General features: G+C 40.4%; 1 protein-coding gene across 15 annotated transcripts in view; it reads left to right on the plus strand.

Annotated features, from left to right (window-relative positions):
* PCBP3 (poly(rC) binding protein 3) overlaps positions 1-23615 on the plus strand; it is a 188045-nt gene that overhangs the window by 101657 nt on the left and 62773 nt on the right. For 14 of the 15 annotated variants that reach the window (XM_045585304.1, XM_036445828.2, XM_045585307.1 and 11 more), the window contains one exon: positions 15432-15558. In XM_045585304.1, coding sequence (XP_045441260.1) covers positions 15549-15558 — 10 coding nt within the window. In that variant the 5' untranslated portion in view covers positions 15432-15548. Of the gene's footprint in view, positions 1-15431; positions 15559-19719; positions 19771-23615 lie in introns of those variants that run through there. The other variant, XM_036445835.2, reaches the window with a different exon arrangement.

A 23615-nucleotide genomic window follows, 5' to 3' on the forward strand; every position in this document is an offset into this window, starting at 1 on the left:
TCAAACCACAGCTTAACCGATTCTTTTTTTTTTTTTTTTTTTTTTTTACAGAGAGGAGGAGAGAGGGATAGAGAGCTAGAAACGTCGATGAGAGAGAAACATCGACCAGCTGCCTCTTGCACACCCCCTACCAGGGATGTGCCCGCAACCAATGTACATGCCCTTGACCGGAATCGAACCTGGGACCTTTCAGTCCGCAGACCGACGCTCTACCACTGAGCCACACCGGTTTCGGCTTAACCGATTCTTAAGTTAAAAATGTATTTAAGACTTAATGCTTGCCCAGCAAGTGTTGCTCAGTTGTTGAGCGTTGACCTATGAACCAGGAAGTCATGGTTCAATTCCCAGTCAGGACACATGCTCAGGTTTTGGACTTGATCCCCAGTGTGGGATGTGCAGGAGGAAACTGATCACTAATTCTCTCTCATCATTGACTTTTCTCTCTCTCTCTCTCTCTCTCTCTCTCTCTCTCTCTCTCTCTCTCTCTCTCTCTCTCTCTCTCTCCTTCCCTCCCTCCCTCCCTCCCTCCCTCCCTCCCTCCCTCCCTTTCCCTCCTTCCATTCTGAAATAAATTATTAGTAAGCAAGATTTTTTAAAGAAAACTAAATACTTTGTTGTATTCCATCTGCTAACACAGTATTTATAGTTTACATATCTGGAAGGTAGAGTTACCTATAGATCATTTTAAGATTACTTGCACAATTTTTGTGTCCAAATACTGCTGATCTCATAAACTGATTGGGGGAGCTTTGGGTCTTCTCTGTACTTTGAAACAACTTACACATCTTACAATAAAAGTTTCATTTCCTTTAGGACTGAGTCTGATGAGTGCAGATCTCTGAACACAGTTTCAGTCACTCCCACAGTGATAGATTATTCAGCAATAATTTTTTTGTGGTATAGTTCTTGATTAACAGTTATTTAACATTTAGTGCAGGTCATAGTGAGTGATGGAACTCTCAGTCTCCCGGTCAAACTCCTGAGGAGACAATTTGCATATTAGCCTTTTATTATATAGGATAGTATTATGTCTCCTTTCCCCCCCATTCCCCTCTCCCTGGCCACCCTTAACCCCCAGCACATGCCCTCACATCTATTGGTTATGCATATATGCATGTACACAAGTCCTTTGGTTGATCTCTTACCTACCCCCACCCTCACCTTCCCTCTGAAGTTTGACGGTCTGATGCTTCTCTGTCTCTGTATCTATTTTTGTTAATCAGTTTGTGTTGTTCATTATATTCCATGAATGAGTGAGATCTTTTGATATTTATCTTTGACTGGCTTATTTTGTTTAGCATAATGCTCTCCAGGTCCATCCATGCTGTTGTGAATGGTTAGAGTTCTTTTTAACAGCAGTGTAGTATTCCTTTGTGTAGATGTACTACAGTTTTTTAATCTACTCATCTGCTCATGGGCATTTAGGCTGTTTCCAAATCTTAGCTATTGTAAATTGTTAACATAGGGGTGCATATGTCCTTTCTGATTGTTGTTTCTGATTTCTTGGGTATAAAATGGTATCTCATTGTCATTTTGATTTGCATCTCTTGGATGATTAGTGACTTTGAGCATGTTTTTATATGTTTCTTGGCCTTTTGTATGTCCACCTTTGAAAAGTATCTATTTAAGTCCTTTGCTCATTTTGTTATTGGATTGTTTATCTTCTTTTTGTTAAGATGTATGAGTTCCCTATAAATTTTGGAGATTAGGCCCTAATTGGATATAATATTGGCAAATATATTCTCCCATGCAGTGAGTTTTCTTGTTTTGTTGGTTTCTTTTGCTGTGCAGAAATTTTTATTTTGATGTAGTCCCATTTATTTATTTATTTTCTCCTTAGTTTCCATTGCCTTAAGAGCTATATTAGTAAAGATATTGCTATGGCATATGTCTTATATTTTGCTGCTTGTGGATTCTTCTAAGACTTTTTATAGTTATCCATCTCACATTTAAGTCCTTTATCCATTTTGAGTCTATTTTTGTGTAGTTTGGTGGTCTAGTTTCATTTTGGGGGGGGGGGGCATGTATCTATCCAGTTTTCCCAACATCATTTATTGAAGAGACTGTCTTGACTCCATTGTATGCTCTTGTCTTCCTGTCAAATATTAATTGAACATAATGGCTTGGGTCGATTTCTGGATTTTCTGTTCTGTTCCATTGGTCTATATGTCTATTCTTATGCCAATATCAGGCAGTTTGAGAACAATGGTTGTCCCTAACTGCTCCCCTGCCAGCCCAGTCACCCCCAACTGCCCTCTCCTGCTGGCCTGATGGCCCACAACTTCCCTCCCCTGTCAGCCATCTTGTGACCACATGAGGGTGGCCATCTTGTGCGAGGGTGTGATGGTCAATTTGCATATAACTTCCTTATTATATAGAATGCTTTCTCTAACATTTAGAGTCACAGGGTAGTTCATTTATTTTAAATGTTTCTGATTTTCTGACATTTTCTCCTAAGAACCATTTTGGCAAAATCCTTCATGGTTTGATACGCAGTATTCTCTCATTTTCATTACTTTTTAAAAAGTTTATGCTTTATGTAAAAGCACTCCAAAATCTCCATGTATTTAATGGAGTCTTGGTTATATTTGGATATGATTTTGTGGTTAATTTCCACTTACATTGTACTTAATGACTTCTGCTATTGAAAAATAAAATTTCCTAAAAATCAAATACATAGTGAATATATATATTTAAAACCCTTAAAAAACAACAACCAAAAACCCTGGTGAATGGTCCTGGTGTGCTTGACAAAAAGGAAGGAGGCAGGGAGGGACAGGGAGGGAAGAAATGCGAAAAGAATTCTGTTTGGAACAGAGTTTGTTAAGAATGCTATTCAAATCATAACTGTATGTTTTTTTTGTCTTCTTGATTTTCTTAAAGTTTCTTATTATGGTACTGGATTTGTCCACTTCTTTTTCTACAAGTTCTTCATAAATTTTATAGCTATGTAATTATGTATATAAAAGATCATGAATATCATGTCTTCTTAGAGATTTATTATTTTCAAAATGAAGTATCTTTGTCTCATTTAGTACTTTCTTTTTCTATAAAATAATGTTTGTCCTGCTTTCCAGTGATTAGCATTTTCTTAGTGCACTTCCCATGAACACATTTTGTTTCTGTGTCATTTTAAAGACAATTTGAGTTTTATCTCTTAAAAGAGAAAACACACATTTGTACTAATGCCTCTATGATGTCTTGCCTTACATATTTTCTGATTTCTGTTTCCCCCTCTTCTACACTCACTACCTTTTGGTGACTTAATCAGGTTTTTTTGTTATAGAGTGTTTTCTCTACAGGATTGAAATTGTACCATCTGTGCCTCTGACTGGCAACTCCTAATAAGTCATTACTGTTTAAATGCACAGTTACATAACATATACTGTAAGAGTAGTATCTACACATCCTTAGAGAATGACCAGAATTTTAGGGAAACTTTACTTTTCTCCTTCTTATCCCTATATAAATACATATACGTCAGATTTTTCAATTATTATTCTAATTTGTACCACAATGTGCATCAATAATTATTTAGAGCTAGCTACATGTTATACTGGATTCTTTCCCCATCGTTATTGGTGTGATCAAACATCACCCTTTTTAATAGATGGTTGTCCTTTTGTCATTTTGTTAAGAGTCTTAAGAGTAAGGCTAGTGAACTCTAAGTGCTTGACTATCTGGAAAAAACTTTCCTTTGCCTTTCAATTTGAATCACGTCTGGCTGTGTCTGAAATTTCAGGTTTGGAGTCATTTTTCTCAAAATAGTTTGAATATGCTGATCCAATTAATTCTGGAATAATAATTTATCATTGAGAAATTTGATGCTAATTGCTAGCTAGACTTTTGTTCCTCCTGATGACTACTTAGGGGTTTTCTTGTATTTAGTAGTATCTTGAAACTGTGTCTTAATATGTCTGGGTGGTTGTGGTGTCTCAATACTTAATCCTTTGATACATTCTGAACTCAATACTTAGTCCTCTGATACATTCTGCACTCTGAGAAGCACCTTCCAGTAGCTTTTAGATAATTATTCTCCATCTGCTGTCTATGTTCTATTCTTTTTAGACTCCTATGCAACAGAAAATCGAGCTTCTCAAACTTGCTTTGGCCTCACCCTTTTCTCTTACACTCTCCACTTCTCTGTCCATGGTCTTCATTCTAGGAGAGTTCTAGGTCCTCTAGCTCTGCATTCTGTAGTAGCTCTAGGTACTCCAGATCTGCATACTGGAATAACCCTTAGTTCATTAGTCCAATCACTAATTCCTTCTTCATTTTGTCTGTGGTGTGATTCAAGTCATCCTGATTATCCTATTTTAACTAACTTTTCTTTCTAAAATCTTTGGTGGTTTCTTTTGAAGAAACGTTTTCTTTATGAGTATTCTTCATTTGTGTCACTAACTCTTCCCTTGAGTATCTTCTTTTGTTGCATTTGGTGATTCTTTCTTCTGTGGCTGGTTCGTCTGAAACCTGTGACATCTCTTGGCTATGTCCACAGCTTTGCTTTTGAGAGGTTTGATTTGCCTGTTAAGGATATGAGTTCCATTCACTGTAGTTTGCCTCTGGTATTAGGGGAGAAGAGGTGGGGATTTTTGGACTGCATCTGCTAAGATTTTGTTTTCTAGAATAACTCCTCTCTGGAGTTGGTTGCTGTTGAGACACAATGCCTGCTACCCTGGCTCAAAGCACACACCAATAGTGGGAGACAGGATACATGGCAGAGGGTGAGAGGGGCCTCCAGTCAATCCTCTCAAAGTCCTTGTGTCCAGTAGCCCTGAACTGAGTGTCCAAATTCTCATCCTAGCACACTAGATGTTTCTACATGTCTTCCGGGATTTTTTTTTTAAAATTCCATAAACACTACCTATTTCTACCTTAATAATTAACAATTAATCAAAACATGTGACCTGCAATTATCACTGTTTCCACAAATGTCATGAATTGCTTTTATTGCTGCTGTCTTAGAGTATCTGCCTTTTGGGGGATTCTGGTACAGGTGACAGCAGATGAACGCTCTTGGGTAACCATCCTGTTTAATCTATAGAAGACTGGTTTGTGTAGTGACTTTTATTGTTTTTTAAAAAAGAAAACCCTTCTTAGGTTTTCTTTTATTTGGCAGTTGATAAACTAACCGAAGTCTAAATGCACCCTTCCTATTATTTTGATTGATAAAATTAATCTCAGTAATCACAGCCTGGGGTCCCATGCATGACTTCGACCTGCTTTCCAGCCTGGTCCTAGGAAGGGCATCCCCACAGAGGCGCAAGGTGTGGAGTGGTAAAACTTGAGGATGATCTGCTTGAGATGCTAGTGAAGAGAGGAGAGAAGAAGTAGGACTCAGTCACCTGAGTGATGGCTATGGGCTGGAGAATGGGACTGCCCCCGGGCTGGTGACGAGTGAAAGGTGGGACTTGGAGCAGATGAGGCCACGACCAAATCACTAGTCACTTTGTATTTATTTAATACTTACTCTACAATTTCCATGTTGTTTGTAATTACCTTATGTCACCTCATAATACTTGCCATGTAGTTAAATGGTTGGCAGTTACTATGGAAACCAAGTACTGTTCTCAATTTCTAGTTTGCTGATAATTTTTGTCATGAGTGAGTATTGAATTTTGTCAAATGCTTCCCATGCATCAATGATATAATAATGTAATTTTTCTTCTTTAGTTGGTTAATATGACTGTTAATATTAAACCACCCTTGCATCCCTGGGAATGTTCATGAGGAACATTAGTCTGCAGTTTTCTTTTTATGTTCTGACTTTGGATTTGTTGTTAGGGTAATAGCGGCATATTGAAAGAATTGGATGGAATTTTCTTGTCTTCTGTTGTTTGGAAAAGATTGTATAGATTTGGTGCTAATGTCTTTAAACCCCTCATAGAATTCTTCAGTAAAGTCGACTTGGCCTGAGGATCTCCTTCTCAGGAGATTTTACTAGTAAAACCAAGTTAATGTTCTTTAATAGTTTAGAGTTATCCAACTAATCTCTTTCATATTGGGTGAGTTATGGTAGTTTGTAATTTTCAAGAAATTGGTGTATTTCATCTGAGTTGTCAAATTTATGTGTGTAAAGTTGTTTGTAGTAGTCCCTTAGTGTCCTTTTCATGTCTGTGGACTCTGCAGTGATAGCCCTTGTGGTATTTTTAATATTAGTAGTTTGTGTCTGCTATTCACTTTGTCAGTCTAGCTATAGGTTTGTCAATTTTATTGAACCTTTCAAAGAACCAGCTTTTTGTTTTATTTATTTTCTCTACTGTTTTTCTGTTTGCAATTTCATTGATTTTTACTTTTATAGTTACTGTTTCATTCTTTGTTTGATTTGTGGTTAGTTAGTTCCTTTTCTAGTATTTTAAAGTGGGATTTTAGCTTACAGATTTGAGGCCATTTCTAATTTAGACACTTAATCCTAAGATTTTCTTCACAGTACAAGTTTAGCTGAGTTCCATAAATTTTGATATGTTGTATTTTCATTTTCATTCAGTCCAGCATACTTCTTTTTTTAAATATATTTTATTGATTTTTTTACAGAGAGGAAGAGAGAGGATAGAGAACTAGAAAAATCGATGAGAGAGAAACATTGACCAGCTCCCTCCCGCACACCCCCCACTGGGGATGTGCCCGCAACCAATGCACATGCCCTTGACCGGAATCGAACCCGGGACTCCCCAGTCCACAGACTGACAGTCTATCCACTGAGCCAAATTGGTTTTAGCCCAGCATATTTCTTAAATTTTACTTAGCTTCCCTCTGTGGCCCATGGATTATTTAGAGGTGTGTTGTTAAATTTCCAAATGTTTAAAGACATACCTTTTATCTTTCTGTTATTGATTTCTAATTTGATTTCATTGTAATTAGAAAACACACTCTGTGGGGTTTTAATTTATTTAAATTGGTTGAGATTACTTTTATGGCCTAGGATGTAATCTGCCTTGGAGAATGCTTCATGAGTGCTTAGGAAGAATATGTTCTGCTGTTGTCAAATAGAGTTTTTAGCACCTCATTTTGGTGGGTGGTGTTAAGTTATACATTGTTGGTGATTTTCTGTCTAGTTCTACCAGTCAGGATATTGAAGTCTCCAAGTGTAAAATGTGGATTTGTCTATTATTCTTTAGTTTTATCAGTTTTTACTTACTGAATTTCATGGCTTTGTTGCTTAGTACATACAGATTTAGGATTGCTTGCTTTTTGAAAAAGAGACTTTCATGAACTGTGTAATGTCTTGATTGTAAGTGAATTGAAGTGAAGATGGAGACAAATAAGAGGTTTTGCAAGTGTGTGATTGCATTTGAGAAGTTGTGAGTAGGTGACTGTCATGGCCAGGGAGGGAGCTAAGGCTTGCACCAGTGAAGTTATTATGCTCATATCAATGGTGTAACACAGAATGGCTCACACCTGGCAGGGGACCTCACAGACTGTCTCCTGGTGGTTCAAGTGGCAGGAGCTTAACCTCCAAGGGCTCAGTGAGCCTGACAAGCCTAAGATGAGAGCCCATGCTTGGAGGGAAAAATGCCCAAGGGGAGTTTGTTGGGTATCTGGTGATCCAGTAGGGTCTGTGGAAGTGTAGCGTGCAGCCTTGCTTTTGTACCTCTCTAGACCTGGGTCCTATAACATCTTCTTCCCTTGTGGTCCAATCCTGGCATTCCAGTCCACTGAAATGGTAAGCATTCGACCTGTAAAATAGATAAACAAGGCCTGTGCCTTGTGTCCTTCTTGTGTATTCACCAAGATCTGGTGACTAAGTGTCAGTGGGTATTCCCAACCCTGTGGATGGCCCCAGGTAGTGGCTGGGCCCACTGTGTTTTGTTGGCATCTATGGAGAAACCATTTTCACAAGAGCATTGTAATAAGAGCAGTTTATGTGAATGTTATTAATGGGAGTAAAGAAAGACTGACAATAAGCATTTTCCATAGTAATTAAAGCATGTTTTCTTTCCAGGTTGAATTTATGTAGAGTGTTTTATTTTAACATGATATGGTGAGCATGGATGCTCTGCTGGACTCTGTGTTCAGAGCATGTGCTCATCCATTACCTCATTTGGTTCTCACTGCAGACGTTGATGGGTGGAAGTACGCCCACTTTCCAGATAAGACATTACTACTCCTGGGCCTCAGTTAGTGAAGGTGCTGGGACTCTGACTCTGTCTGAGGCGTCAAGTCCTCACTTCCTCCTATTCCAGTACATCACAGAACATTCTGGGAAGTGCAGGGACATCTGCAGGTGTGGTGGAGCCGTGAGGTAGCCTCTGGGTCCCATTCGGACTTCTCTCAGAGCCGTAATGCTAACTGATGCATGTATTGAACATTTGCAGAAATCTGCTTTTAGAAAAAATATTCTGTGGCTCAGAATTTGAAAACACGGTGTCACCTTGAAGAAATGTTTTTTGTACTCACTTTCAGGTGTGCCTGGAAGTCATGGAGAGCATTTCCATGTAGTGATGTGCCTTCTGGGGCATTCAGCGTGGGGAGTGCTTAGGGGACTAATGGCTGTGAGGGGGAATGAAGGTGACTGTGGCCATGTGGCAATAAGGCTGACACCCAAGGGGTGGCAGTGACTGGGAGCAGGTATGCCATAGGTGTGGTTGCTTCACTGGGAAGCATGGTATATGCAGACCAAGAATAGTGTGAGGACCATGCATGGTGTGAGGATGGGAAGCTCCTAGAAGGCGGGGAAAGCAGCCTAGATTCAAGCAGTTCTCAGCAGCTATGTTGGAGCCCAGCAGTGGACAGTTGTCCTTAAACTTGGCAGCTGGGAAATGGGACCAGTGTATATGGACAATAAAAAAATGAAAAGTCCTGAATAAAGAAGGTAGATAGGATGGTAAAGGCTGCAGTCTGCAGGCCCCTGGGTGAGAGACCAAACCTCCTTGGGGGACACATTCTGTGTGTCTTCAAGTGCTCCTTTGAAGGACTGCCATTAAATCACAGAGCTTTGCTTCCACCTAGTGGCCAGATTCTTGCATCCTCACAGTTCTGGCTTTGTTGTGATGGGGAGACCCAGGCTTCTATCAATACTCAGATTGAAAGTACTGTCTCTTTTGACCAATGTCCTTTGAGTCTCTTTGGAGAAGACTCTGCTCAGGATGGGGCAACACAGCTGAGGGAAAACAGTGTGGGGACAGCCAGCTGATAGACTAGAGTGAGTGTACGTCTCTGCCATGTGTCACCACACCGCCATGTGTCTGGAGTGTGCTATAAGGGGAAACAAAAAATCCCCCACTTATCCTTTTCCATCTACTTATTTTCTGACAAAGAATCTCATTTCCAGAGCTGGCAGGTCGTCCCTTAGAGGTGAACTTGGTGTGTCTGATACTATTCGAAGCAGAATCCGCCCTCAGAAAACATGTGGACTTCATGTATTATGAGTCCTTGCTGTGTTACCTCCTCTTCTCCTTTCCGTCCACATTGACCTGGTACTAGACTCTGCTTGAGGCCAAACACTCCGTTTCATCTAGGCGCAACAACTCCAGTCCCTTCTCCAAACCTCACTCTGAGCTCTAGCCTGAGTGCCTAGCTCCTGCTCTTGCCCAGGTAAAGGACCAGCATCTCACCATGTCCAGGATTGACCTCCCACTTCCTCGCCTTCCACCTGTACTTCTCCTCTATCATCCATAGCTGTGTCATGTCCTCAGTGTTTCCACCTAGAAGCATTCTCTTGTAGTCTTGCCTCTGTGGAGCAGCCCAGCACAACCGGCAACTCTCTTGGCTTCGGTTTCTCTGTAGGTTTGAAGCAGATATGGGAACTTGCTGTTTTCTATTAGGTCAGTCTAAAGAAATTTACAAAAATAGAAAACAATGCCACACTTCTCACTAACTTTTGGAAAACATTGCCCATAAAATGCTACTTTTGTTAACTTGTATTAGGCTTATTATCATTATTTTAAAATTATTATATAAAATATATAAAGTTCTTCAGTTTTCATCTAATAAGGCAAATAGTGATGTAGAGAATCCACACAAACAAAATCACATCTGTATCCTCAGTAATTTTTTAAGAGAGTAAAGGGGTCTTGAGATAAAAAGTTTTGAGACTGGTTGCCCTTCTGGCTGTGGGGAAGCTTATACCATCCACTCTCCAGGCCTTCCATCAAGTTCTAGTGAGACTCAGCAGGAAGAATAAGGAGAAATGGATCTCCTTCATCTTGTCCAGAAACAGGAGCCCTTGTCTTCCTTTAAATTCCTGATATCATCTGTACCTTCTGGATTGTTTTTCCTGATCAATGTCATCAGCCGGTTGTATATTTTTAGATCTTTATTGAAGAAATACATTTTATATTTGTTCATTTTTCTCAATTGCCTCGCTTCCTTTCTGATCTATTCTTTATTAATGCCTTCTTTTTACTTTCTGTGGATAATTTCTGTTATTTTTATGATTTCTTAAAATGTTTTTTTTTTACTTACTAATATTTGCCTTTCTTTATTAATAACATATGCTTTTAAAGCTATAACTTTTCCTGTGAGCTCTATCTTAGCTGTTTGCCTGAGATTCGGGCATGTAGTAATTTTATTGTTGTGGTCTCATTATTTTCTGATTTCATTATGATGTCTCATTTCTTATTGAGAAGCATGGAAAAGATGTTCTGTCTAGGGGGATTACAAAGTTATCTTTTGCTAATGATCTCTAATTTAATTGCCAAGTGGGTAGAAAGCCTTGTCTGTTGATTTGTTGAATCATGCAGTGACTCAGAACATGGCCCTTTTTTTCGTTGTTGTTCTCTGACAGTTGGGGGAGATGGTGTAACCTCTAAATGGCAGGTGTGGCATTGTACCCACACACACTATCATGTTTGTGTGTTTTCATGTATTCTGCTTCTTCATTACTTTGTCACTAGATTGTGTGAACTGCAACAGAGTGGCATGTTGGCATCTCCCGCTGGATAAGCCTTTTGCCAGATTGACTTGGATGTCACTAATCAGACTGATTTCCCAGCATGGGCCCTCACAGCCACTGAATACTTTCTTGTTGCACATACAGTGATATCTCTTTACTGGATTATTGCTTAATTTCCTAAATTCTCTCCTGGCTTCTTCTCCTGCCTCTCTTTACTTTCAGCCTGTTTTCCACACCAACAGCCATGTTGTCATGATAAAATATCATGATTTATCATGCCTCCTTTTTCTCAAAAACCTCAGATCCTGGTTTTCTGCAAATTCTGCCTGCTTTCATTCTTAAAATGGCCTAAAATACCTCACCCAACATGGCCCTTCTCCACACCATTCTCAGCTGCCCTCTCCTTATTCACCCTCTCCTGGCAAGATGAAGGCACAGGGGAAGGCCAGTGGGAGCATGTAGGATAGCACTGGGCCTTGTGATTATCTAATGTTTCAAACTCCTGGTGGACCCACACCCTGTATTGGAGCACAAATAACCATGTGAGCTATGCATGTTCTGTGTTGTGTGCACACATGTGAGTGTGTGTCTGCCAGCATGTGTGGAGTCTGCAGCTTAATGGACTGCTTTTGTCTGGACTGTGTCCAGGAGAGGATGTGATGCCCTTGGGGACTAGTCCTTTGAAGCTGATTTGTTGCGGCGGCTTGTTCAGCAAGACATTAAAAACCATGGCTTCTGCTGTTCCTAAGTGGGTCGTGCAGTGAGGGAAGGCCATAGAGGTGAGGAAAGGAGTTGTGTCCCTCATTCAATCTGTCTCCCTTCCTAATACCAATTGTGTGTGTGTGTGTGTGTGTGTGTGTGTGTGTGTGTTAACAGTTAATGGCTAGCAGGAGGTCACAGAGCAGATCTAGCCTCCCAGTTCTTTTCTAAAATATGTTTTTATTGATTTGAGAGAGAGAGGAAGGGAGAGGGAGAGAGAGAAACATTGATCAATCCACTGCCACCTGCAAGCCCCATATATCTTAACTCCACTGGGTGCTGGGTGGCACTGGCTCCCTGACATGTGTTGGTGTTGTTGGAAAAAGTGTGTCATTGCATGAATGTGTCTGTCACATCACTGTCCAGATTTCTGATCTTGGGGTGTTCCTTACCGATTTAGTGACATGGGGCTATTTATATTTAGTAAACTAGTTTCCTTTAGGTTAGGGGTGGAGAACCTTTTCTCTGCCAGGGGCCATTTGAATATTTATAACATAATTCTCAGGCCATATAAAATTATCAACTTAAAAAAATAGCCTGCTATATTTAGTCAAGCATTTAATTAACTCACTCCTAATACTTTGGCAGGGCCAGACCAACTGATTTCACGGGCCATACCACCCATAGGACAGATGTTCCTCACCCCTGCTTTAGATGTTTCTAAAATGATGTTAATTGTCCTTTGGTTAAAGTACATTCATTTCTGATTTGATTGCATTGGTATCAGAGATTGCTGTGTATACTATTTCTGTTGTATGTAACTTATTGAGGGAATAATCCTTGTCTGCTAGCATTTTGAAATCCTCTTGAGAGAAGGGGGCAAGAGATCTCATTGTTGGTCTGTTTTCTTTCATATAGCATCCTGGTTTTAATCTCGGCATTTTCCTATCTTAAGAATTGCTAGTTGTCATGCCCTGAGTGAGCCACCCTCTTCAGAGGAAAACCTCCAGTTGTCCATGGGAAAAGAAGAGTACTCATCTAGGAATTAGGATTTCTGGGAGCCTGAAACTTCCTTCCAGAAAATGTAAATTATGATTTCTCTTTTTATTCCCTGACCTCCACATCTTACCTTGAGTGTGCCATGTACAAGCCTTTTAGAATCCATTATGTAAACCAGGTGGCTTCTTCCTTACAGGTTTAGGTTTATCGCTCTTTGCTTGGTCATATTAGTCACCACTTACTCATCTACTGTCCAGATTCCAGGGTTGTGTTGACAGAACTTGCTGGTTGTTTTCAATTCTCCTAACTTCTTAAGTGCTGTAAGTTTGTGCCTTTTTATCTGTGTCATCTTAGTGCTGTTTCTATAAGGTGGGGATAAATACATGCTAATTTTTCCACTTTTAGTGAGAGGTTTCTTACATTGCTTAAAACAAAAACACCTTTTAAGTATTTATTACCTTTAGTTTTTTTAGTTGAGTATTTTCCACATACCATAAAATTCACACTTTTAAAGTGTACATTTTGGTAGTTTCTAAATATTTACAAAGTTGGGCACCTATTGCCACAATCTAATTACAGAACATGTTCATCACCCAGAAAGAAACTTCATGCTCATTATTAGCTACTCCCATTTCCCTCTTTCCTCAGGCCTTGGGAACCACTAGTCCACTTTTTGTCTCTGGATCACTTGCTCTGCATATTTCATGTAAATGGGATGAGACAATTTTTCTCTGGCTTCTTTCCCTCAGCATAATGTTTTCAAGGTTCATCCATATTGATATATCAGTCCTTCATTTCTTTTTTGTTGCTAAATAATATTTTATTGTATGGATATGCCACATTTTATTTATTAATTAATTAATTGGTTGGACATTGGGTTTTTCCACTTTTTGGCTATTATGAATAATGCTGCTGTGAATATTCAGGTACACGTTTTTGTGTGCACGTATCTTCTCGTGTGCACATATCTTCTACACTTAGGAGTAGAATTGTCGGTTGTATGGTAACTGGGTTTATTTTTTGTGATACTGCCAAACTGTTTTCCAAAGTGACTATACCATATTATATTTGCACCTGCAATGTATGAGAATTCCAGGTACCCCATATCCTTGCTGACATTTGTTATTTTCTTTTTTCTTTTTTAATTCCTCTTACATTTTAAGTTAATGTTTGTATATGGTATAAGGTAAAGGTCCAAGTTCATTCTTTTGCATGTGGATACCCAGTTTTCCCACCACTATATGTTACAAAGACTGATCTTTCCCCCATTGAATTGTCTTAGCCCCGTGTTAAAAATTCTTTCATTGTTTTCTGGTGAATTCTCACTTATTGACCTTAGGCCTAACTAAACAAGCAAGGCTTCTTTGATCCTCAATCAGTAACTTTTTGAACATTTGATTGCACTGTGTATGACTGTCTTCCCAAGTGAAATGCTGTGTGCCATATGAAAGTGTTATAGCCCAGTGCACAAAATTAGTGCATGGGTGTGGTCCCTAGGCATGGATGACAAGCGAAATGTGAGCATCTGGCATGGAAGGGCAGGTACCAGCTGACTTCTGGGCCCTGGGCAACACCTGGGCCTCTGGACCTTTGTGTGATCCCCTTCACCTAAGTCATTGGGCCCCACCTGGCTCCTTTAGCACCTGGGAGCTGGGTGGCAGCTCCACTCTCTGCTACTGCTGCTGATTGCCATTTGCAGGACAATCGGTGGGGTGATTGGGCCCCCGCTCTCACCTGCCTTGACCTGGCACTTACCTGCTCACCTACTCCACTATCCAACCACGGTCCTGCTCTCGTCAGGGCCCATAGGGCCAGCAGCACCTCTCCTGCCACCTGCTGCCAGCGCCACATCGCTGATGCACGCCATGTTCCGCTCCACCCCCTGGTGGTCAATGCATGTCATAACGAGCAGTCGAACTCCTGGTCAAGGGAACAATTTGTATATTAGGCTTTTATTATATAGGATGGAATTTCTTTATATGTGGGTTTTCTCACTTATTCTATTTTGAACCTCAACATATTATATGGATGAGAAATTTTAGCTTGAGACATACACAGACATTGCTGTTATTTATTGCTTAAAGTGGTTACATGGTTGACTCTGCAAAGCAGTTTATAATTATTTTTGGTGCTATGATCTCACAGTTCCAAATATTCGGACTCTTATAAACAAGCCTTTTGCGATGTCTAGAACAATAACTTGTAGTGATCATAAATATACACATATAGAATAGATTGAAAAATACAGTAAAGAGTATAATGTTATGAAAATAGATACTTGTGACTGAGGATTAAATTTCCAGTTCCAGCTACAAACAAACATGATTCAAAATGTAAAAGTCAAGAAACTTAGATAGACCAAGGCAAAAATGATACAATCTGGAAAAACATCAGATGGAGGAAAAAGTGGTTCTATTTGGACAAAATTGATTGCTGAAATGGGAGGCTTTTAATTAAACTATTATACTACCCTTGAAAATGGAATATCAGCTATGTATTTAAACTTATATATAATTTCATAAATGTTATTTTAAAATACATATAAATATATTAAGTATTACAAGTAGAAAGTTAATTGTTTTATTTACATTCTCAAAAGTCTTCACAGTTTTACAAAAAAAATTTCTTTGGGACTTCTCATTTATAAAATGGAAGCCTCCTCATGTTTCGAGCTGCCTTATTTGGGTTTAATAGGGCAGTGTTCCAGGGTAAGTCCTCACTGGTACTGCGTTTTCATACCCTGTGCCTGCCTGCCTTGTACCTGAATGCTTACTAGTAAGACAGAATGGCTTTTTTTTTAATGCAAAAAAAATAAATGAAATAAAAAGCCATTCTGTTGACACTAGTGGATAGGGTCATAAATTTGTGAGCTCTTATGCCTTGTGTTTTTGTGTTTTAGGTAGGTGGGACAAAAACCAGGCCTTCCATAAATCACCAGTTCCAGTTATGGTACTCTAAGTTACCACAAGTCTGAATATTTGTGTCTATGGATCTGCTCTGACTCTTAGAGCCGCTTATGGGGGAAGGTGAGTTGTTGTAAAGTATCTTTTGTTTGCTCATTTGTTTGTTTACCAAGAATGTATGTAACAAAGCCGATTCATCTTTAAAAAGGAAATTTGTTCCATGTGGTCCAATCTGCATTTTAGTTTCTTTAGTTCATGACAGAGTGTCAACTTGGAAATAGTGCCAGGGAGAGAGACAGACCATGAAAGGGAATATTTAACAAAGAAAGACAGTCTAGCTCTGGCTGATATTGCTCTGTGGCTGGGGCATAGGCCTGAACACTGAAGGATTGTAAACTCAATCCCCGGTCAAGAACACATTCCTATATTGCAGTTTCAATCCCTGGCCTGTTCAGGGTACGTGTGGGAGGCAACCAGTTGATGTGTGTCTTTCATCTCTCTCTCTTTCTCTCCCTCCTCTCTCCTCCTTCCTCTCTCCCTACCACTCTCTCTAAAAATCAATGGACAAAATATCCTCAGGTGAGGATTAACAAAACAACAACAGCAGCAAAAAAGAAGACAGAAAAAAGAAAAGTAGTGGATGCAATGATTATTTGGGAATTTCTTGCCAGGTCACATGGTCTGGTTTGGTTTGCAGGAGCAGGTCAATGCTGAGGCAGAAATATTTTTCCATGGCTCTTTCCTTTGAATTTTTGACAAGCATGGAAATCATTTGGACTAATTTCCCCTTAGTGTTTCCTGTTTTTACTCTGCAGATATTTATCCTACTATTTTGTAAAGAATGCTGGGTGGGGAATCTGAAGAGCTGGGTGAGTGAGCAGGAGAGTATGTGTGTGTGTAACCGTATGTGTGTGTGTATACGGAGGGAAGAACATGTGTGTATGGGTATAAGAATGTGTATGCATGTGTGTAGGAGCATGAGAGCATGTGTGCCAGTGTGTACAAGAGTGTGTACACTTCTATGGAGCACATGTATAGAAGCATGAATGCATGATTGCAGAAGTTTACGTGTGTGTGTGTTTGGGTGTAAGATTATGTTCACATGTGTGCAGAAGTGTGTGTTCTGTGTACTGCTTGCTCCAACTTTTTGAGGTCCACATTCTCTCTGATGAACCTCAGGGTTCTGAGCCTGCAGGACTGACTTTCTCTGGCCTTCGTTTCTACCTGTAAATCAAGCCCTCAGAGGTTTTTTTCTGCAGCTCACATGCCTCAGTACTCTCCAGCCCAGTTCTAGATTATTGCCCATGAGTTTTACATTATGAGGCTCTGCCAAAGCCTTAAAATGCTTTTTTCACCTATAGCCATAATAATGGTGGCCATGGGGAGTCTGCTTCAAGCTGTTTCTTGTATTAATTCAGATTCCCGACACAAACATTCCATAAGTTCTGAGTTACATATTTCTCAGGTGCTTGTCTGAGAAACATGTGCATCTTAAGAAGTCACAAGACTTAATACGGACTCTCTTGTAAAGTCTCTGAAGGTTTGCCATTCCTCTTAGTACCAGCTTCCTTGCCCACCCTGCCCAGATGCTGTCTGTCTAGTTTTGGTGTGTTTTTTTGAATTGCAGCTCAGCATTTTTAATCCTGTGGTGCTTGACCCAATTCTGTAAGCCTGTGTCCTATGTTGTTTTGATCTTTGCTTTGTTCCTTTGTCCATGGAGGAAGGTTAAAACCATTTCAGCTTCCAGGTGTCTGTGTCAGCTGCACGTCAGTGACTGGTCACAGCAGACTACAAGTCCCTTCTGAGTTTGAAGAGGAGCCATAGGAAATGGCTCCTTTCACATGACTGGCATGTCCCAGGCTGTGGTCAGGAATGAGGATGGTTATGTAAACTAGAGCTGGGCTGACCAGAGTTCTGAGGACACATGTGGAGAATAGGCTGGGAGCACCCTCAGGCCAGGATGCCACCTTCCCCCATTTTTTTCTCAATCTCTGGGCCACACATCCTCATCTCCTTTGTGGTCCCTGCACCCTCAGCTTTCTCTTCAGCTGGTGACCTTGGTCCTTTCTGTCCCTTTTGTACACTGCTTCCTTTCCTCTCATCTTTTCAAGGGTTTGGCTCCTGCCTTACTCCCCCTCTCTGCTTCCACCATGTATGAACACATGGGCATGCCCTTTGGTGGCACGCCCACTTGAAGTAACCACCCATCTTTGTCCTTTTGACAACGCCTTATTGTCACCACTTGTTTGTCTTGAACCAGACCTGCCTTGTCAAGATTCACAGATCTGCCCCTGCCAGACCCAAAAGTTGGTGTCCAGTCCTCCCTCACAGTTTCTCAGTAACACTGGATGCTATCAGACACCCAGTGGGCAAGAGTGTGGGCCCTTGATGTCCTGGGCATTGCGACCCTAAGCAAGACATGAGTGACTGTGCTGCTGTTTCTGGAAGAATAAGAGCAGATCCTACATGGAGAGCTAATGGGAGGAGTGAGTCATGGTGCCAGACAAACTACAAGGCTGTCTTAATGTTCACTATTAGCATTTTCCTCCTCTGCTTGAATGCTTACTGTTGATGTCCCCAGGACTTGGCTCAGTTGGGCACCGAGGACAGAGCCTGCCCCAGGGTGAGAGGTGGGGCACAGAGAATTCAGCTGGCTGAGCCATTTTGTCACTGTGTATGAGAGCTTCAAACACATGTATCCTTTAACCCAGAAATTATAACTATAAACATGTATTCCAAGGAAATAAGAGAGGGACATGAAGAGGTACACCCAAAGATTATTATTAAAACATTGTTTAATGTAACAATTCAAAAACCTGGATACAAAAACATTGGTTATTTTCTTATGCATAAAATCTTATGCATAAAATAGAATGCCTTGGGAATTTGATCACTATTATTTAGATTTAAACATATTGACATAGGAAAATATTTTGTATATAATAGTAAATGAGAAAAAGAGGACAATCATGGGTGGTTTGGTCCTATTTTTGTTAAAAATATAGTAACACACACCTACTGGAAAAAAGTCTGAATAGATAGACTTTACAAATATGTCACTATCCCTGGTGGTCTTTTGGGTATTTATAGGCTATTTTTAAAAAAATGCATTTTTCTATTGTTTTCTATAATGAGCATCCAATACTTGTGTTATTCATTTATTTATTTACTTTTATAATTTTAACAAATTTATTGGGGTGACATTGGTTAATTTATATAGGTTTCAGGTGTACAGTTCTATAATATATTATATGTATATTGTATTGAATACTTGTGTTAAGGTTTTTTCCTCTAAGGAACAGAAAGGCTGACCTTGGTCAGTGATACCTGCATATGCCATCCACTTCTCTCTGTGTGCCTTTGCTGGTATGAGAAAACCACCACATAGTTTGTAGGTGTGCACAGTGGCCAGCTCAGTGCCCCTTGGCCAAATGCACACCTGTCCTCACAGCCAGAAAGTACACTCTGCATCCATGTTTTTACCACTGTCTGATACGTGTTTTGTCCTTTATTTGTGCCTGATTTTGTGTGAGGTGATAAGATAGGTAATAACTCAGTAAAAGATGGAGCTAGAGGGCAACCTTCTCCTGCTTGGTGCAGAAGTACCTGTCCTGATGGGTGGACTAGTGTGCATTCTCTATATTCTCTCTTGAAGTCCTGGTCCACCTTTCCATCCTACACTGCCCAGATCAGAGCCTTCACTTCTGGGTGGCTCTGAAGGACACACAGGGTTCATCAATAGCTGAGCTTCTGTGTGCAGCTTGCTTTTAGGACTGGACCTGGAAGCTCTAGATCACAATGAACAAAAAAATGGTAAAGGCGAAAATTCACTGTTGGTCTGTTTCAAGTCCCTCCTCCTGGTGACCCTGCAGTCCCAGGGCCATGCCCGTTATTCGTAGGTAGGACCCGCTTCATGTGAGGCCCGTTCACTGCAGACAGCTGACAGCGGCAATGACAGCTCAAATCTTAGAGCTGCATTTTGATTAATATTGGTCCATGAGGTCCCCCCACCCACCCCTTCCTTTTCAAGGGCTTAGCTCCTGCAGGCATTTGTGCAGTGGCTGCTGTTTAGGGGAAGGAGTCATTGAAATGACAGCATCCGTGCCAGGCGCACCCCTCCAACAGAAGGAGGGGAGTTGGGCAAAAAGTAGGTCACATGTGCCTGGTCACATGTCACGAGGTTTCCAACCTGAGGCCAATGGGATTTGTAGCCTTCTTTGATTTAGAACAAAACACCACTCTAATTTTCTCTTTCTCTAAACGGGAAGAGTGACCATCTGTCTGATAGCCACATCCACCCAGCCCTGCCTGACCTCATAGCCGCTGTGTTCGGAGGTAAGGGGTTGCTAGGCTCACTGGCCAAGGCTCACTCCACACAGAGCCCATGGTGCCCAGGATGAGAAGTGGGGAGGGTACAGGTCATCAGGAAGTGTCGGGAGGTCCTGCTGCAGCAATACAGTCCTTTGCTTAGGGGTGGGAAAATAGACAGGGTGTCATACTTATAGATAGTTCTAGACGTTCAGATGATAGTATTCAAATGGGGTCCTTTATTTCAATAATCTGGTTCTTTTTTAAGGATCAGGGTTAACTATTAGCACTCTAATGATAAAGTGTTATTATATAGAAAAATGAATAGGTAATTTTACAGATGTTTGTTGCCAACGATACTGGGGTAGGTGTGTAAATATGATTCTCATGCTCAGAAACGTCAGCCATCGCTGTGGGTTGGGGCTCTGCGCTCTCAGTGTGGTGAGCGCCTTTGTTTGGGAATGTCAGTCTCTCAAGGAAATAGGTGAGCTGTTGGCTTCCAGTAGTGTGAACATACAGTAAGATCTACATATCAGAACAAGGATAATACTTCTATATTACTATTGGATGGACAACATGCACTTTTGGAGTTCGAACATACTTGAGAAATAACATACTTGTTTTGTCTCTGGGAAGGTCAGTGAATGTGATTGCTTTGTGATAAAGCAGATGTGGAACATATAATAGTTTAAAAGTGTTTGTAAAACTAACCTGAATTTTTTAGCTTATAAAGAACAACAACAAAAATTTTTTTTTTGGGCGGGTTCCTGTCCTATAAATGATCTAAGGTATTTTATTAGTTCAGGGTCCTTAAACATATTTTGGCAAATAATGAATAGAATTTTAAATTATCTGCAATATCTGTATAGTGAACTGATTACTGGTGGCAAACTGAAACAAGTTATAGCTCATCTTTGAATTTGCTGGGAAAAAATACTTCCAGAAATAGTTTCCCAGAATTAAAATCATAATGGCTCTCAATTTATTTTTTTATTGGGAAAAATGTTTTTACCTTTCATAGGTAAAATATTTAATATTTTATTTATAGTTTAACTAACTTTCTAAGGAAACATGAGTCTATGGCCGAGTTCAGAAAAGTAAATGTAAACACGTCAGATTATGTATTCCTCTACATTTTAGATGTAAAAAAAGAGCAGTTGTACCCTTGGTAAGAAAAGAGGCTTTTCTCTTCTTGAAAGTAATGCCTTTGCGCAAATACTATTCATTTAAGGAGATGCCCACTTCCTTCCAACTGCAGCCTTTGAAGCAATCTCATATAATGTTTCTAAAGGGCTCTCTCTGGCCATTTTCCAATCTTGGAGAAAGGAAAGTCATTCTGTTGTACTAAGATAGGACAGAAAATTTTATGATTATAAAATTTTTATGCCTGGGGAAGGTTCCCGTATTTTGATGCAGTTTTTATCAGTCTCCTTTTCCTGATGCACCTGACATGTGTCCCCATTATCTAAGATAATGTGACCACTCAGTCATCTCATGTGGAAGAAGACTGAAACACTCTGGTGTGACAAACATATATGCTTTTATGTTAATAAAATTACAAAATTATGCCCCCAAATTATTGCCTTCAGGGTAAAATGAGAACTGCTGTCTGGCGCCTGGTGAGTGTTATGGGATGTTGATTTTCCTTTTTATGGAAGAATAGACAATTGTTTTTCCAGAAGACTCATTTGGGAACTGAAAGGGCATTGATGGAGTTGGGCCTGGCTTGCCTTCTGCAGGTTCCCTCTGACCTTCAGCACTTTGTCGGTGGTCTCATGTAAGACCCCTAGCTCTGCATGAGAGGCAGAAACTCACCCACCATAAAGCAGATTGTCACCATGTGAAGAAGCCTCAGGAAGGTTTGGTGTCTTGAACAACTCAGAACTGGAACTTTTGAAGACATGTCTTTATTTTGGCCAAGACAGGAGCCTCAAAGGTCAGGGACTAAGAACCAGCAGGCTAGCATGGTCATGGGGGCTATCTTTTGGCACAGCTGGTGTGCCCGGCGGAACACTGGGCTTCTTTCTTTCTGAATGTCAGCTGCATTGTTTTATATATAGGGCAGGGCAGTGATTCTCTGAGGGACTTGGACAACCACCCTCACTTGAGAACTTCTGGAGAGGCGGATTCTCAGCTACTCCCTTCCCTAGACAGCCTGAGTCAGAAACTCTGGGGGGAGGGCGGGTATGGTCCACTTACCAAATCTAGGTGTTGCTGATGTTCATTTAAGTGGGAGAGCCAATAGGTCAACCACAGAGGAGTGAAAGTGTAGGCTATGGTCACGTGGCACTCCTGGTGTAGCGGGCATGTAACCTATGTCTGCTGTGAAGCAGAGCAACCTTGAGTAATGTTTCTTTTGGTCAGATATGAGCCAGGGGAAGTGTGACATGATCTCTTGGGTTTTCCATTGCATGTGACCTGGTGTACAGGTCAGTCCTATGGTGCTGAGATCTGGCAGGGCCTGGTCAATTAAGTCTGTGCCACACAGCAAATCCTCATTGCTAAGCAACGTCCATCTGCCCCATTGCTAAGCAGGAATCTCACAGAAAACCAGAAGAGATGAGTTATGGAGAGACTGTGGTTCTGCTTACTGGGGCTCAGGCAGGCAGGAGCCTATACCTCATGGCACCCTCACCTGGGAAGGAAGTGGCCACAGGCTGTCTTCTGGGTAGAAAGGGAACTACAGGAGCCACTGTCATATCTGGACATCATTAGGGGCATGGCTGGGAGCAAGGGCTGCACTCTTAGAGCGACAGGGCATCCAACTTAGAAGCCAGATGCTCACACGCTCTGCCAAGCTCTGGGCTCTGTCTCCTGAGCTTGCAACCCCCATACTAAGGTGTGTGGGAGGTGGGGGGGAGGGGAGTTCTACCTTGTTTAAAACAGTCCAACAGAATCTAAAAGAGAAAAGAAAAACCTGTGTAAAAACAGCCTACCAGGTGAAAGATGGAGCCATCAGACAGGAATCTTGGATGCGTGGGAAACTCTTCCTATAGGGAGATGGCTTTGTTTTGGTCTGTTCTGTTTTGCTTTCATAAATTTGGTGTGTATTTAAGAGATTTTTAAAAAATATATTTTTATTGATTTCAAAGAGGAAAGGAGAGGGGGAGAGAGATAGAAACATCAATGATGAGAGAGAATCATTGATTAGCTGCCTCCTGCATGCCCCCTTCTGAAGGTCAAGCTCACAGTCCAGGAGACCTCCTGATTCATAGGTCGATGCTCAGCCTCTGAGTTACCGCGGCCAGGCTATTGTATATTTAAATCAGTAGGAATGGGCAGATTATTCAGTGAGTGGTATGGGGTCAGTTAGATATCTATTAAAAATAAACACCCAATTTAGAACCTTCCCTCTCACCAAACACTAATGTATGTGAGACAAAGTGATGAGCTCAAAGATTCACAGAAAACATGTGTTTTGTGGGGGTTTTTTAAGGAACTATTAAAAAATTGATTTTGGGATGAAATATATACAAGTGTTAAGAACTAGACATTGAGACGTCTCAGAGTATGCATTTGTATAATATTTTGATTTTTAAAAAACATGTAAAAGTATTACTGATTTAAAATTTTAAGTATATTTTTATTTTATTTTTTTGTTAATCCTCACTCAAGGATATTTTTTCCATTGATTTTTTTTACATGCATAAGCATTAATATTTCAAGAAAAATGACTTTAAATATAATGTTACATGCAATAAACATTAATATTTCAAGATTTTAAACATAATAATATTACTAAAACTGTGCTAACATAGTATAATATCACACAGGTTGTGGAAATATTAAAAATCTGCAAATAACAGGGTTATTTTTATTATATTCTAAAATATTTTTTCCTCTGGCTCTATTTTTGTTCATCAGTTTATGTT

The sequence above is a fragment of the Pipistrellus kuhlii genome, unplaced genomic scaffold, assembly GCF_014108245.1.
Source record: "Pipistrellus kuhlii isolate mPipKuh1 unplaced genomic scaffold, mPipKuh1.p scaffold_m20_p_2, whole genome shotgun sequence".
NCBI lineage: Eukaryota > Metazoa > Chordata > Mammalia > Chiroptera > Vespertilionidae > Pipistrellus > Pipistrellus kuhlii.